The sequence below is a fragment of the Lethenteron reissneri genome, unplaced genomic scaffold (assembly GCF_015708825.2).
Source record: "Lethenteron reissneri isolate LAM-NWPU_2019-01 unplaced genomic scaffold, ASM1570882v1 scaffold_1632, whole genome shotgun sequence".
Lineage (NCBI taxonomy): Eukaryota > Metazoa > Chordata > Hyperoartia > Petromyzontiformes > Petromyzontidae > Lethenteron > Lethenteron reissneri.
In genome coordinates, this window is record NW_026891369.1 from 1 (window position 1) to 13,741 (window position 13,741).

Sequence of the window (13,741 nt, forward strand, 5' to 3'; positions counted from 1 at the left end):
GGCTGTACGAGTGGGGAAATATCATGGCAGGAAAAACATAATCGCTCGCCAGCACTCAGAGGAGCCATGATCTACCCACTGCTGGATGATGGACCCCCCCCCCCGCCACCCCTACGTGTAATCATGTCGGTCGTGGAGGCTGTTTGACCATACTTCGCCACGATGTGTTTGTTAAGGGGATTAGCCAGGACCGCTTTCAGATATCGCACGCCTCTGATGTCTGCCGTGGCCGGTTGCCCCCTGGTTGATCTCAGGTAAACAAGGTGAGAGTGTAGTGTGCTAAGCACTGCAGTAGCAGCAGTGTCACGCAGTTTAAGGTCCCGAGATTTAAAGGTGGCTGGAGTGGTGGCACAGTGGTTAGCGCGCTGCGTTGTGAACCCGGAGACCTGGGGACGCCTTCGTCAACCGGCACTGACCAGGGTGGTGAAGGATGGTTAAAAAACGACCGACATGGCGTGGAAATGCATTCATGAAGCAAGAGAAGGATAATGCCTGGTCATTCTGGAACTACGTTTGAACGTTTAAACAAAGGGAAATCATCATCATAATTATCACTGCTGGCGAGAGACAGTGGCGGCTGCTGGTGATGTCGATGATGACATCACCAGGCGGCGGGCGAGCGAGCGAGATTGCCGGTGGAGCGCTCACCATCTCCTCGCGCTGCGTGCGCCGCGTGGGCTCGTACGTGACGCGGTAGGAGGTGACGGGGCCCTCCGCCGGCTCCCACGTCACCTCAATGCTCATCGTCGTCTCGTCCGAGAACACCATGTTCCGGGGCCCCTGGGGCCCACCTGCCCACGGGGGGGGGGGGGGGGGTGAGGGGGGGGGGAGGATTGGGGGAAGGGGTGGGTGTCGGTGGAGATCCAGCCAGGGTCACTCTTGTGACAATCAAGGACACCCTGCCCTGCTCTCTACAGTCCTCCTGTGTGACCTTGATCATTTCCCTTAACACCCCCCACCCAGCACACACAGAAATGTGGAATTTCCACAACTGGCTTATCGGAACGAGTCTGATAATGCATTGCTATATTACCAAATCTCAGCCACTCATTTCCTTCAAGCCCACATCCACCTTGTCTGTTCCCAGACAGTCTCCCATCAGAGAGCTAGCCAGGCTTAAAAAATCATGCTGAGCATCCGAGATCCCAGGCGATAATGAGCCTTCAGAGCGAATCGGCTGCAGGGAACGAGTGGCAAAAAACCACCCGAAGATGATATTCACCCCCCAAGCAAATCCCGCACGAACAGTTGAGGCTTTTGACCATCTCCATTTGGGACTGGAGCGTGCCATCTGATTACGATGACGGGGGAGGGAGGGTGGGGCAGGGGGGGGTGGCGAGGGTTCTTCTTACCTGGAACGCGGAGGGAGCGGACGTGTATGTGAGCACAGACGACTTGTCTCCTGCGAGGGACAAACGCGACAACACGGTTGGTCAACAATTCCCGCCCCCAAGTTTTCTGTTTCTCCGGTCTTTCTGCGACGACGAAAGGTGGGGAATGCGGACGGGGGGGGGGGGGGGGGGCGGGTCTCGTTACCGGTGGTGACGCGCCCCGACAGGGGAACTGCTTTCTGCCTCGGTCGGCGGGCACCGCCGCACGGTGACCTCGTACGGCGTCTGGGCAGCAGCTTCTCCAGCAGCACCGACGTCTGGTCCCCACCCAGCACCAGCTGACCGTGAAAAAAGACAAAAATCATTACCCACACCCCGCCGTCTTCTTGGTTCTTTCGGTAAAGTCACGTAAGAAAGGATCAAGAAGATGAATCCCTGAAGTCACGAAAGCTTTAATCGAAATTTAGCGACGAGTGCTGTGAGCGAGCGGTGCCTGTCACGGCTGGCACGGCGGTCGGTACCCCACTCCCCAGCCGCCGGTGTCTTCCCAGCGGCGGTGCTTACTCATCGCACCGGGTACTTATTTGAGGCCGAGTCGACCTAGGGGAGGCGATCTTCTTCATCTGCTGCTATTTCCCACGTGCCAACCTTGTGTGAGTCGACCGAAGGGACGGCGCCCAGGACCGGTTCAGATAATCGTCACTGGCGTCGTCGTCCGCGAGCAAAAATCGAACTCGTGTCACTGGGTTCATGGTGTGGCACGCGAAAAGCTACACTACCGCTCCCTCCGATCGCAGCTGCCGCCGCACGCACCTCACATCATCATCATCAGCAGCAGCCCCAGCCCTGATCTATCCGCTGCTGGACAAAGGCTTCCCCAAGCGGGTTGCGCAACTGTCGCAGCCCGATGTTTCGCTCCGCGAGCCGGGGGCACGTCGGGCGCCGCGTCCCAAGTCTGTTGGGGTCGTGTGGCGTTTCGTGGCGAAGGATTTGGGGGTGTGCGGGCAGGGAGGATAAATTCTCTAATTGTTTTGTTTGTCCGTGACCCCGGCACCACTCACCTCCTGGGTGCGGTCCGAGGGCGACGCGGTGAAGCGAACGCGGTACATGGTGACGTCGGGCGCCGCCGCGTCCCAGGAGACGCGAACGCTCTTCTCTCCCACGTCGGAGAAGCGCAGGGACTGCGGAGTCGGGTTCTTCACTGGCGGAGGCAACGGGGTACGGGGAGTGGAGAGCGTTAGTGGGGGGAGCGGGGAGCGTGGAGCGGGGGAGCAGGGAGCGAGGAGCGGGGAATGGAGAGCGAGGAGCAGAGGTGGCGGGGAGGTTGGTGGCAGGAGGCACGGACGACGCGTGGATGGGTGGTAGGCTTGACGTGTGGAAAAACAAGGCGCAAGAGGAGAAGATGGTGGATGGGCAGATGGATGCATGGATGGTGGACGGATTTAGTGGACGCACATGAATGCACAGGGTGAAGGAGACGTCGAGATAGGGACGGAGAGATAAAGTGTGGGAGATGACGACAGGAGGACATAGTGGACGGGACAAGGTGAAAGGGGAAAGAGAGGCAGTGCAGCCGCCAAGACCATGGTTGTGGATATGAACAGAGTTGTGCAGCTTCTTTTCCAGGGCCACCCGGCCAGCGGACAGTTGCTTAATTCAAGATGAAATACCGGCTGCAATGCTGCACAAAGTGAGCAGCACAAAGATAGACGGAGGCTGATAAGGAAAGTGGTGGTGGTAGCGGCGTTGGTGGTGATGGCGGTGGTGGTAGTGGCGGTAGTGGTGGAAGTGGCGGCGGTAGTGGCGGCATTGGTGGTGGTGGTGGCATTGGTGGTGGCGGTGGCAGGGCCGTTATGGCGTACGTGTCGTGCCGCGGCCCGCTCAGCGGCTCCGACTGGCCGTCCTCGGACACGGAGAAGACGGTGACGAGGTAGGCGGTGTTCGACTTGAGCCCCTTGAGCACGGCCGACGTCACATTGGCCCGGATGTCCTCCTGCGCCACAACGTAACGCACGGTGCACACCATGCCAACGGCGCTCCGCGAATTTCCCGACCCACACGGTCGGGCCTCGCAGGCCGCCCTGGTTACCGTTGAAGATCCCGTGAGCCATCACATTGCTGGTGGTCCAAATTTGCCAAGTTGACAGGGCTTCACCCACGGATACCTACAGCAGCGATCGTCGCCTCTGATAAGCGGGAGGGCTTAGCGTTTAGCGCCCGCCCGCAGGCCAGGTGGCTGGGTCACCTCGGGCCCCACAGGAGACACCTGAGGTGGTGGTCGTGGTGGTATCGCTTTGGCGGTGCCAATGTCTTAATATGGCCAAAGACAGTGAATCGTGAGATAACCGTGTAAAATACAAAACTACAATTGTTATTTAACCAGGTAAGTCCCACTGAGCTATATAGCTCTTTTGCAGAAGCGACCTCGCCACAAATGATAGCTCAATGAAGTGGCTTATCACCGTTTGGAATTTTTTAGCAGCCAAATACTCCAAACGCATGTTTCTGAATGTGGAGCGATAAACTGGAAGAAGCGACGACAAATCCACGCGACCACAGGAAGACAGAGACATGCAAACTCCAAATATACAGTGGGGGCATCAAACCCACGACCTCCTGTAAACCAGGCGAGGTAGTTAACATCTCGCTAACAAGTAATTAATTCGGATTAGCCGTATTAACAACATCTTACAATTTATGTTGGTGATGGCTGCGGCTACGTTGGCAGTGGTGCACAAGCACAGCCAACAACAACAACTCAACACGCTCGTCAAAAACAAAGGTGAAATTCCCGGCAAAGATGACATTCTTCATAGCACATAAATGTACGAGTCTGCCTACACGTGCTACGAAGGAGGGCCATTGCCCGAAACGTCCTATTAAGGCCCCACACACACAGTGTCATTGACCAACATAGTGAGTTTTTCTTCAGTGTATATACAAATCGCTACCGCTAAAGTTTCTACACTATGGGGACCTCATTTGCCAGTAAAAATATGATAATTGGTTCTTTACCCTTCTATCTGGCAACAAAACTGACACCTTTTTGCAAGGAGTCATGTTTGCATAGACCGCAATACCTGCAGTCATAAATACAAACAAAAGACATAACTCTGATAATGTGCACTGTCCTTGAAGTTGATTGGTCCACACCCGAGACAGCTTTCCTTCGAGCCTAGTCTCATATGGGTTGGACCAGATGACGCCAAAAGGCGCACAACTCAAGGACAATGCACCATCAGAGTATGAGAGCTCGGGGCAAGCATCTACACTATGGGGACCTCATTTGCCAAAGACAGTGAATCGTGCCCCGAGCTCTCATACTCTGATGGTGCATTGTCCTTGAGTTGTGCGCCTTTTGGCGTCATCTGGTCCAACCCATATGAGACTAGGCTCGAAGGAAAGCTGTCTCGGGTGTGGACCAATCAACTTCAAGGACAGTGCACATTATCAGAGTTATGTCTTTTGTTTGTATTTATGACTGCAGGTATTGCGGTCTATGCAAACATGACTCCTTGCAAGAAGGTGTCAGTTTTGTTGCCAGATAGAAAGGTAAAGAACCAATTACCGCTAAAGTTGTTTAGTAACTAATGCTAGATTTGAAGCTTTCGTGACTGCAAGGATTCATATGCTTAGGTTTTTTTCGGTAAAGTCACGTAAGTAAAAAAATGTAATTAATAAAAGTAAAATAAAAATAAAATAAAAATCACGACGTTTCGGAGGCAACACAAGCTTCCGTCTTCAGCACGATAGCTGTATACAGCTATCAATGAAGTGACGGCTCCACCTGAAGATGGAAGCTTGTGTTTTATTTTTATTTTACTTTTATTAATTTTAATTTCTTACCTACGTGACTTTACCGAAAAAACCTAAGAATATTGTTTAACAACGTCGAGCGGTACTGACTGCGGCGCATCGGACCGCCCCGCTCACTGGAGCCACCCCGTGCACCACAGCGGGAGGCCGGACGCTGCCGGTACCTCGATGGCGCCAGTGCCGTCCTCCCGCTCGTACAGCATGCGGTACTTCTTGACGCGGGTCGACGGCGCGTCCCAGGCCACGCGCATGCTGTTGTGCGTCACCTCCGAGATCCGCACGCCCCCGACCGGAGAGTGCAGCGGCACTGCGGTGACACGGCATCACCACCGGCTCACGCTGTGCCGCTGTGTCACCGGCCCCGACTGACTGCGGTGAACCCGTTTGGAATGCCGGCCCGAGCAGAGGCACCGGCCGCGCGGGGGTGGGCTATTTAAGAAATTCGGGGGTTGGAAGTTAGTTATTTATCAAGTTCACTGTGTGGCCACCGGTCAAGAAATCTTAAGATTTTAACTGATTTTTTTACAATTTTTATTTTACCAGGCAAGGTCCCACTGAGCTATAGAGCTTTTTTTCCCAATCGACCTGGCTATCAGAAATAATAGCTCAACGAAGTGGCTTATCGCGTGGAAATTCATAGCAGCCGAATACTTTCAATGCACGCCGATTCTAAATGGAGGGAAAAACCGGGAGGACCCTGAAGGAAAATCCACACAACCACGGGGAGAGAGACATGCAAACTCCAAGTATACAACAGGCATCGTGGTTCAGGATCAAACCCACGACCTCCTGCACTCCAGGCGAGGTAGTTAACATCTCGCCCAGGGAGATCAGATAGAACCGGCTGCCTCTGGACTGCGAGTGCAGTCTGCTGACCGTTACGTGATGGCAGCATCCTCTAAGGGCGTAAAAAGAATGATTATGATGCATGTAATCTTCTCATTATAATTATGATTATGAAATCAGTGTTGCTGGTCTGTCCCGGGCTGTTCGGTATATGTGCTGCGTGCGGTCCGAGTGGCGTGTGCTGTGTGCAGTCCGTGTGGAGCGTGTGACGTGTGTGATGCGGTGTGGTGCGTGTGGTGTATATAGTATGTGCAGTGCGGTGCGTGTGTGTTGTGGAGCGTGTGGGTGTGTGTAGTATATGCAGGGTGTGCTGTCCGTGTGGTGTGTGCGATGTGTGTGGTGTGTGCAGTATGTGTGTCGTGCAGTTTGTGTGGTGTGTGCGGTGTGTGCGGTGTGTGCGTGGTGTGTGTGTGGTTTGTGCGGTGTGTGCGGTGTGTGTGTGGTGTGTGCGTGGTGTGTGTGTGTGGTGTGTGTGGTGTGTGTGGTTTGTGCGGTGTGGGCGGTGTGTGCGGTGTGTGCGTGGTGTGTGCGTGGTGTGTGCGGTGTGTGCGGTGTGTGCGTGGTGTGTGCGGTGTGTGCGTGGTGTGTGCGTGGTTTGTGCAGTGTGTGCGGTGTGTGCGGTGCGTGCGGTGCGTGCGTTGCGTGTCGTGCGGTGCGGTCTCTACGCACGAGTGGTCTCCTGCACAGTGAGCGGCTCGCCGATCTCGTCGTCGTCGTACATGGCGTACAGCGTGACCACGTACTCCGTCGATGCCTCCAGCCCGTCCAGCAGGAAGTCCGTCACCTCCGGGCCCAGCTTCTCCTGCGTTGGGATGGCGAGAGGGGCAGGAGGATACAGCGACGGGGTGATGGGTAAGACCACCAGTCAGGTGAGAGCAGATTGGGAATAGAAATTCAGTTTTTCGACGTCGACCTGTGGGTCACGGCTTCGACGATGGCTCCGAGCACCCACGTAACACCGATTTTAAAATTATTTCATTGGTTTTTAAATCGTTGAATGGTTTGGCACCAACAAACATGTCTTCGATGCGTTTAAGATATGAACCAACAAGATCCCTCAGACGCTCTGGCTCCAGTCGTTAAGTCGTCCCAAGGGCCGGGACCAAAACTGACGGAGAAGACGACCTTCAGTGTCCTCGCCTGTGGAGCAGCCTGCCTGGGGATCTTAGGGCTTCACAATCATTAAGCAGTGTTTAAGTTTATTCTAAAAACTTAACTTTTAAAACGTGCTTTTACTTAAGATACTTTTGTGTTATTCTTTTATGTGCCTTCACTAGCAATTCATTATAATGTAATTTAGCTTTGAATGGAAATAGCTTTTATTGTTCTTGCGGTTTAGTCTTTTAATAATGTTTTATTTTACCTGTACAGCACTTTGAATTGCATATTTTACACGAAACAGTGCTATAGCAAGAAAGACGTTGATTGATTGATTATGGCTCTGAATGAAGTCCCTCCTCAATTGCTGCACCAATCTCACCAATTTACCCCCCCCTCCTTAAATACTCCTAGACCCCCCCCCCCCCCCACATCCAACATCTTCCTTCACTTCATCAGTCCAACGCGTTCTACGTCTACACCTCGAATCGCTCATCCATCATCAGCCACCATCTATCCGCTGCTGGATTAGGGCCTTCCCAAGCCGCGGCCGCCATCATCTCACGGTCGGTCTTAGCAGGTGTCTACAGAGTCGACTGTAATCCATTATTCGTGCCATCTCCATACAACCGCACGCTTCGCCCGACGGAGGAATTCTGGATTTTTCCACCAGGGCCTCGGGGCCTGCCGACAAACACGAAGCGTACGGCACATCAACGTTTGATGGAATAACGGCGTTTCTGCGGTGTATCAGCGACCACTTTAACCAGGAGCGGGACCCGAACGTTTTATTAATTTCTGCGAAAGGGCGGCATTCACGATGACGGTCCTAACGACGACGGTGGCGATGGGCTCACGGTGAGTGATGGGGCGCCCGTTTAGCAGCGTCAATCACACAGCGCAGCGTCAATCACAGCGCAATAGAAGATGACAACGCAATGTTTTGAGGCGGGTGACCGAAAATGTTTCATTGGCGTCATCGGCCATGATGTATCTGCTGCTGAATGGATGTCTCTCACAAGCCGTCTCTCACGATCTTCCAATGCGCCCAATCCCTCTGCCTCCGGTGTGCGCAGCGGATCCTATCGCTCCATCCCCGCACAGCAGATCCAATCGCTCCATCTCCGCACGGTGGTTCCGCCAAAGCCTCTTTTTTTGGTTGCACGAATTCAACTGCTCCATTGATTTATCTGGTAATCCCATCTCCATCAGCCATCATCAGCCATCATCTATCCACAGATGGATGGAGGCCTCCCCACGTCACTGCCATCTCTCGAGGGCCCTGCTATGCCACAATCAATTGGGGTTCCGCGCATGAGCTCATCTCGTCGCTCCTTCTCCGCGGCGGGCGGGACCTGTAGGGAATCCTTTTCATTTCCCTTCATTAAAATTGACGGTGGAGATAATTGCTCGTGAATGAGCACGCGCTGAGCGCACGTTTCCCGCCGCCGAGAAGGAAACCCCCGTGAGACGCACACCGACACGCGAGCGAGTGGAGAAATGAGAGCACTGGGTTGAGAGAGAGTGTGTGCGCACACGTGGCATGTATGTATGTTGAACTTCTCTCGCACCGTACACAGCCAATCGCGGCCATCCACCCCACCTCGTGTGCTGTGCCGGCCTTCGTGGGTGCTGCTCACTAACAGCACTTTCACCAAGAGTCTGTTAAGGCTATAGTGGGGAGCTTTGTCTTTGTAATTGTATATGCTGGCCACCCACCCCCACGTGTGCCGTGCCCATCTTCATAACTGCAGCTCGCTAACAGCACTTGCCCCTACAGCCTATTTAGGTGAGACGGAGGATATCTGTCTTGTGTCGTACTTGTATGTAAAGGGGAGCAATGGTAATGCGGTTATCTACCCAGCGACCCGAGTTCCATTCTCGCTCACGACAAAGTGCCGGTTATTTGAACCGTTCCCGGGCCTCCCCTAGGTCGACTCAGCCTCAAAATCTAGTATCTGGTGACTGTGCGTAATCATCGAGACTGTGGAGGACAAAGTTGGCCAGACGTGGTGTTTGGCCCCACGACCCCCACCGGTACGCAGTGCCGGCCTCTAGCAGCAGGGCGTTTGCTAACGGGCACGTGCCCCCAACAAGTGTGTTCGAGGCTGCGCGAGGGTGGGATCTTCGTCTCGGTGCGTGTGAGAGAGGCCACGACCCCCCGCAGTGCAGGCGGCTCGTCCCGCGGCAGGCTCCAGCGAGCGTAATTAGCAGCTGCGAAGCGAGGCCCTGCCTCCGAGTGGCAGCCAGAGGAGAGCTGCCGCATCCCAATGTCAAACGCAGATGCTTCGCTGGGCTTTGTCCCACTCTCTAAATTATTATTATTTTTTAAACATGTGCGTTTAATCCAGTTCTGGGAAAATGGAGCTTTGTTGTCTGTACACACACACACATCAGACGTCGAATGATATCACCCATATTGCCGTTAGCAGACCGTAGGAGCAAGTTGCTGTTAGCGAGCACCTATTAAGGCCGGCACCATGCGCGAGGGCGTGGATGGCCAGCGTCATGCCCGGCTGCCTTTGTCTTCCCAACGCAGGGCCTTCCTGAAAGGGTCCTACGACTCAAGTTTGTTTGTGCTCCTCGCGTGGCGTTTGGGCAACAACAGAGAAGACACCAAAGCTGCCCGTTTTAGTGTGGGAATCCATCTGGTGGCACCAGGAGTCGCTTGGTGTGCGGTGTCCATACCACCTGTGCAAAAGGTTAAAGGGCAGTGGCGCCGGTTATGCTCCCTTCACGGGAATACGCGGGGACTATCCGCACAGCATCGGTGTGCAGTCAGCAGAGATCGAATCCATTCCAGTCGAGGGTTCAACTCGGTTGGATGCAGTGGTAACCATTGCGTCTCACAGCAAGAAGGGGCCTGGGTTCGATTCCCGACTCGGGTGTGAAGTTTGTACATTTCTCCCCCCGTTTTGCATAGAAAACCTCTGAGTTCTCCACTTTTCTCCCATTGCAAAAACAGAACATTACGTAATAACCGATGTTGGCCAAATAACTTACTCAATTGTGATTACACACGGGCACGTAGCAACATCGTTACCCTCCTGCAAAAAGCCTGGACAGGGCCCTCCGGTGAAGCTCTCCTGGGTAAACAAAGCGCAATAAGCGATGAACGGAGTGCACTTTCGTCACGTTCACAAAAGGCAGGGGCGACTCTCTCCGCCTGAACCAACCGTGACTGAAGCATCCGCGCGCCCACGCCGTGCGTCTGTCCGACACTATTGTGCGCAAGCCCGTCGTGTTTTCCTCTGTCCTAGTAAAGCTTCAAAACTCGCGTGATGGAACCACCCAGGAAGGAAGAGGGGGGGGGGGGTAGACGTGGCTGAGTGACCACGTTTCTTAAAAAAAATATTTCTATGTTAAAATATAATCTCCCGTTAATTGAATTGCGTGATTGCAGGCAGCAGGGGAATAGTGTGGGTCGGCACGCCAGCGAACGGGTCCACTGGGGCCTTCCAGGGATACGGCGCCATCGAGTTGAGTAGATTGACACAAAAAAAATAAACAGTGGGCAATTTTACTTTATTGGGGGAATGTCCTTGCGTCGAAAGTAAAGCGCGGATTTCTTGCCCCTTGCGTCCAACTGTCGGATTATATTTCCTTCGCAAGAATACTCCCAGCTCTCGTAGAAAAAAAAAAAGCACAATTATAAAAAAAAAATGCAATTTACAAAAAAAAAATCGTAGGAAAAAATAAATGCACAATAATTAAAAACAACCTCACCATCCACATCTCTCATTATCGTCCGCGATCAGTCGCACTGCTGGACGACGGCCTACGCCACCAGATGTCGCCATCGCTCACGCTTCTGGTGATTATCAGCGCAAACAGCTGATTTCAGCGCTCCATCTCCACGCTGCACGTGCCCCCCTCCTTGCACCGGGTTCTCATTTTGCGGAGACGTTCGTAAATCCTAACTTCATTGACAATCTGCTTTTGGTCGATTATATCGTAGATTGTATTGGCTGCTGTAAATGTCCAATTTGATGACGAGCCACCTATCATTTGTGGCCAGGTCGCTGCTGAAAAAGAGCTGCATAGCTCAGTGACAGCTGCCACACAGTGAACTTGACAATAACTAACTTCAAACCCCAGACTGCAAGTTTTACACAAGTCACAAAACTGCATAACACAGTACACAAAAAGCCCCATCAGCATTTCCTGAAGAAGTGCATTGTGGTCCGTTCGTCTTCAGGCAAACTGACAGCAGCTGCAGTGACGCAGTGGATAGACAAACCGTGGACCGGTTTCGTCCTTAATAGGACTCATCGGCACAGTATCGTCACCATTGGTCACTGCCGCAAAAGTCTTGCCTCTGGCCACCATGTATAGGACATGTGGGGTGCAGAATCTTGGAGCAGCGCCGAGCCCTCGGAACCCCACCCCCCCCCCCCAGCCAGAACCTGCTGGCGGCGTTGCCGAACACAAAGTTCACCGTCGTGCAGAAATGTTATCTCCCTCGCCCGGTAGGACTGAGAAATCAAAAACCCGTCCGGGTTTGGCCTAATACCAACTAAACTCGACGGTTTCATCAACAGCACTACCTACGAAGGGCAAACTTTTCCCAGGCTCCGCTTTCCACGAGAGAAGCCGAAAGATAACGTCGCCGCTCACGCACCCTGACAGGAGACTTGCCAAACCAGAGATAGTTGATTTTATTTTTTTAAGTTCCATTCATTTTCATTACTGCCAGAAAAAAAAATTGTTCGTCTACGTTCTTTATTTTGTGATTTTTCATCGGTGCCGTTGCGAATCGACGATCCGAGCGTGGCCACACGAGAACTCGCCACATGTGTGGCCCCCGTCCGGGCCACAGTGCCAACAATGGCCGCTGTAATGAGACGCAGACGGCTCGCACGGTCTCCTGGGTCCCCCCCCCCACTCCACCACCCCCCCCCACACACACAACGCTCGCTTCGTAATTCCCTCAGCAGGGCCTCGCGGAGTCTCGAGGCCATCTCATTGGGAGGGTCCTGCTACATTGGGGATGATGTTTGGCCAATCCCATTGGTGACGACTTGGCTTTGCGTTGGCAGGAAACCGGAGAAACCGGACAAGAAGCCACCACAAGTAGGACGGAGGTGGGGGGGGGGGGTAATGCTCCAAGTTCAGCACAGACACGATTCAAGAGTCCATTGTACTGCCATCCCTTTGTCAACTTGTGAAAAAGCATCGCGCAGTCGCCAGGCTTCTATCGTGCTCATTGGGCACCATCTCATAAGATCGAGTGAAGAGAGGATGATTTAGCGGGAGGCACGATGCCCGGGCGTCCTGGTATTGCACAACGAGTTGGCACACAGCGGTGGTGGCGGCCGCGGAGCCTCGCTCGTGATTTGTGTCCGTGCTTCAGGCCCCTGGGGCCCCCCGACCCCTACCCCTCTACCCCACATGGTGAGAGCAGTGCCGTGCACAGCGCTCAACGCTAATCCGCTCCATCTCCCTGGCGCCTCCGTCTACGTGCTGTGGACAAGGGCCACTGCCCCTGAAACGTCACCCATCGTTACATATTTCTTTCCTTTTGAATTGAAAACTAAAACAAACTCATCAACCCTCATCAACAACACGGCCTAATGAAATAATAATAATAATGAAGTAAATAATGGGATCAGTTTTTGTGACGTTTTACGCAACGGCCCTTCTTCGTAGCACAGAGAGCAGTGTTCGTCATTGCAAGGCCCGCGTGCCACTAGCGGCCCCTGGTGGGCTTCAGTGCGGCCCCCGGCAGTACAACAAAAGGTGAAAACGCCCATTGCGGGCGGTGTGGCGGCCCTCTCACTGATGATGTCTTACATTTTGACTTAAAACTACAGGAATTCATATGCTATGGTTCTTCCAGTAAAGTCACGTAGGTAGAAAATAAATAAATAATAACAATAAAATTATAATAATGAAAATAAAGTTTATAAAAAATAATACAAATATCACGACGTTTCGATCGCAACACAAGCGGTCATCACCTCCCCCCCCCTCTAAATAATGTGCGAAGAACACCGACATAGAACGGAGAGGAATCTTTAGTCTTCGGATGCTGCGATGCCCTCCCAGAATGACAGAGAGAGAGAGAAAGAGAGAGCGCGCGAGCGGGCAGACGGGGAAGACGAAAAATCCGGCCTTTTATCCGGGCAGACGCGAGTGACAGACGGACGCACCTCCTTGTCGCCGTCCTCGTCCTCGCCGCTGCCGACGGGGGCGTAGGTGAGCGTGTAGCCCGTGGCGCCCTCGGCCTCCTCCCACTGCACGCGCATGCTGCTCGCCGTCACGTCGTGCACACGCAGCTCGGGAATGGATGAGCCCAGGGACGCTGCCACACGCACGTGGGAGGTGGGGCACAGGGGAAGGGGGGAACAAACACAGGTCAGAGATACTCAACTAAACTCTTACTGAACTCAACAATATATTTATTTTAGCAGGTAAGACCCGCTGAGCTAATGTATAGCTCTTTTTCAGTAGCGACCTGGATATCACAACGAAGTGGCTCATCACCGTGTGGACATTTGCAGCGGCTAAATAACTCTCGACGCACGTTGTTGATTCTAAATGTGGAGGGGAAAAAGCGGAGGACCCGGAGGAAAAAATCCACGTGACGGCTAGGACAATGCGCATGGCTTCAGGGTCAGGATCGAACCCACGACCTCCTGCATACCAGG

The 13,741-nt window shown here is 53.4% G+C and overlaps 1 protein-coding gene across 1 annotated transcript in view; it reads right to left on the minus strand.

Annotated features, from left to right (window-relative positions):
- Positions 1 to 648: 648 nt before the first annotated feature.
- LOC133362874 (collagen alpha-1(XII) chain-like) overlaps positions 649 to 13,741 on the minus strand; it is a gene marked incomplete at its 3' end in the record, with an annotated part of 46,161 nt that continues 33,068 nt past the window's right edge. Inside the window, 8 exon segments of the mRNA XM_061581816.1 lie at positions 649 to 791; positions 1,537 to 1,669; positions 2,393 to 2,532; positions 3,194 to 3,209; positions 3,211 to 3,324; positions 5,312 to 5,454; positions 6,663 to 6,795; positions 13,244 to 13,395. Of these exon segments, the coding sequence (XP_061437800.1) occupies positions 649 to 791; positions 1,537 to 1,669; positions 2,393 to 2,532; positions 3,194 to 3,209; positions 3,211 to 3,324; positions 5,312 to 5,454; positions 6,663 to 6,795; positions 13,244 to 13,395 (974 nt within the window).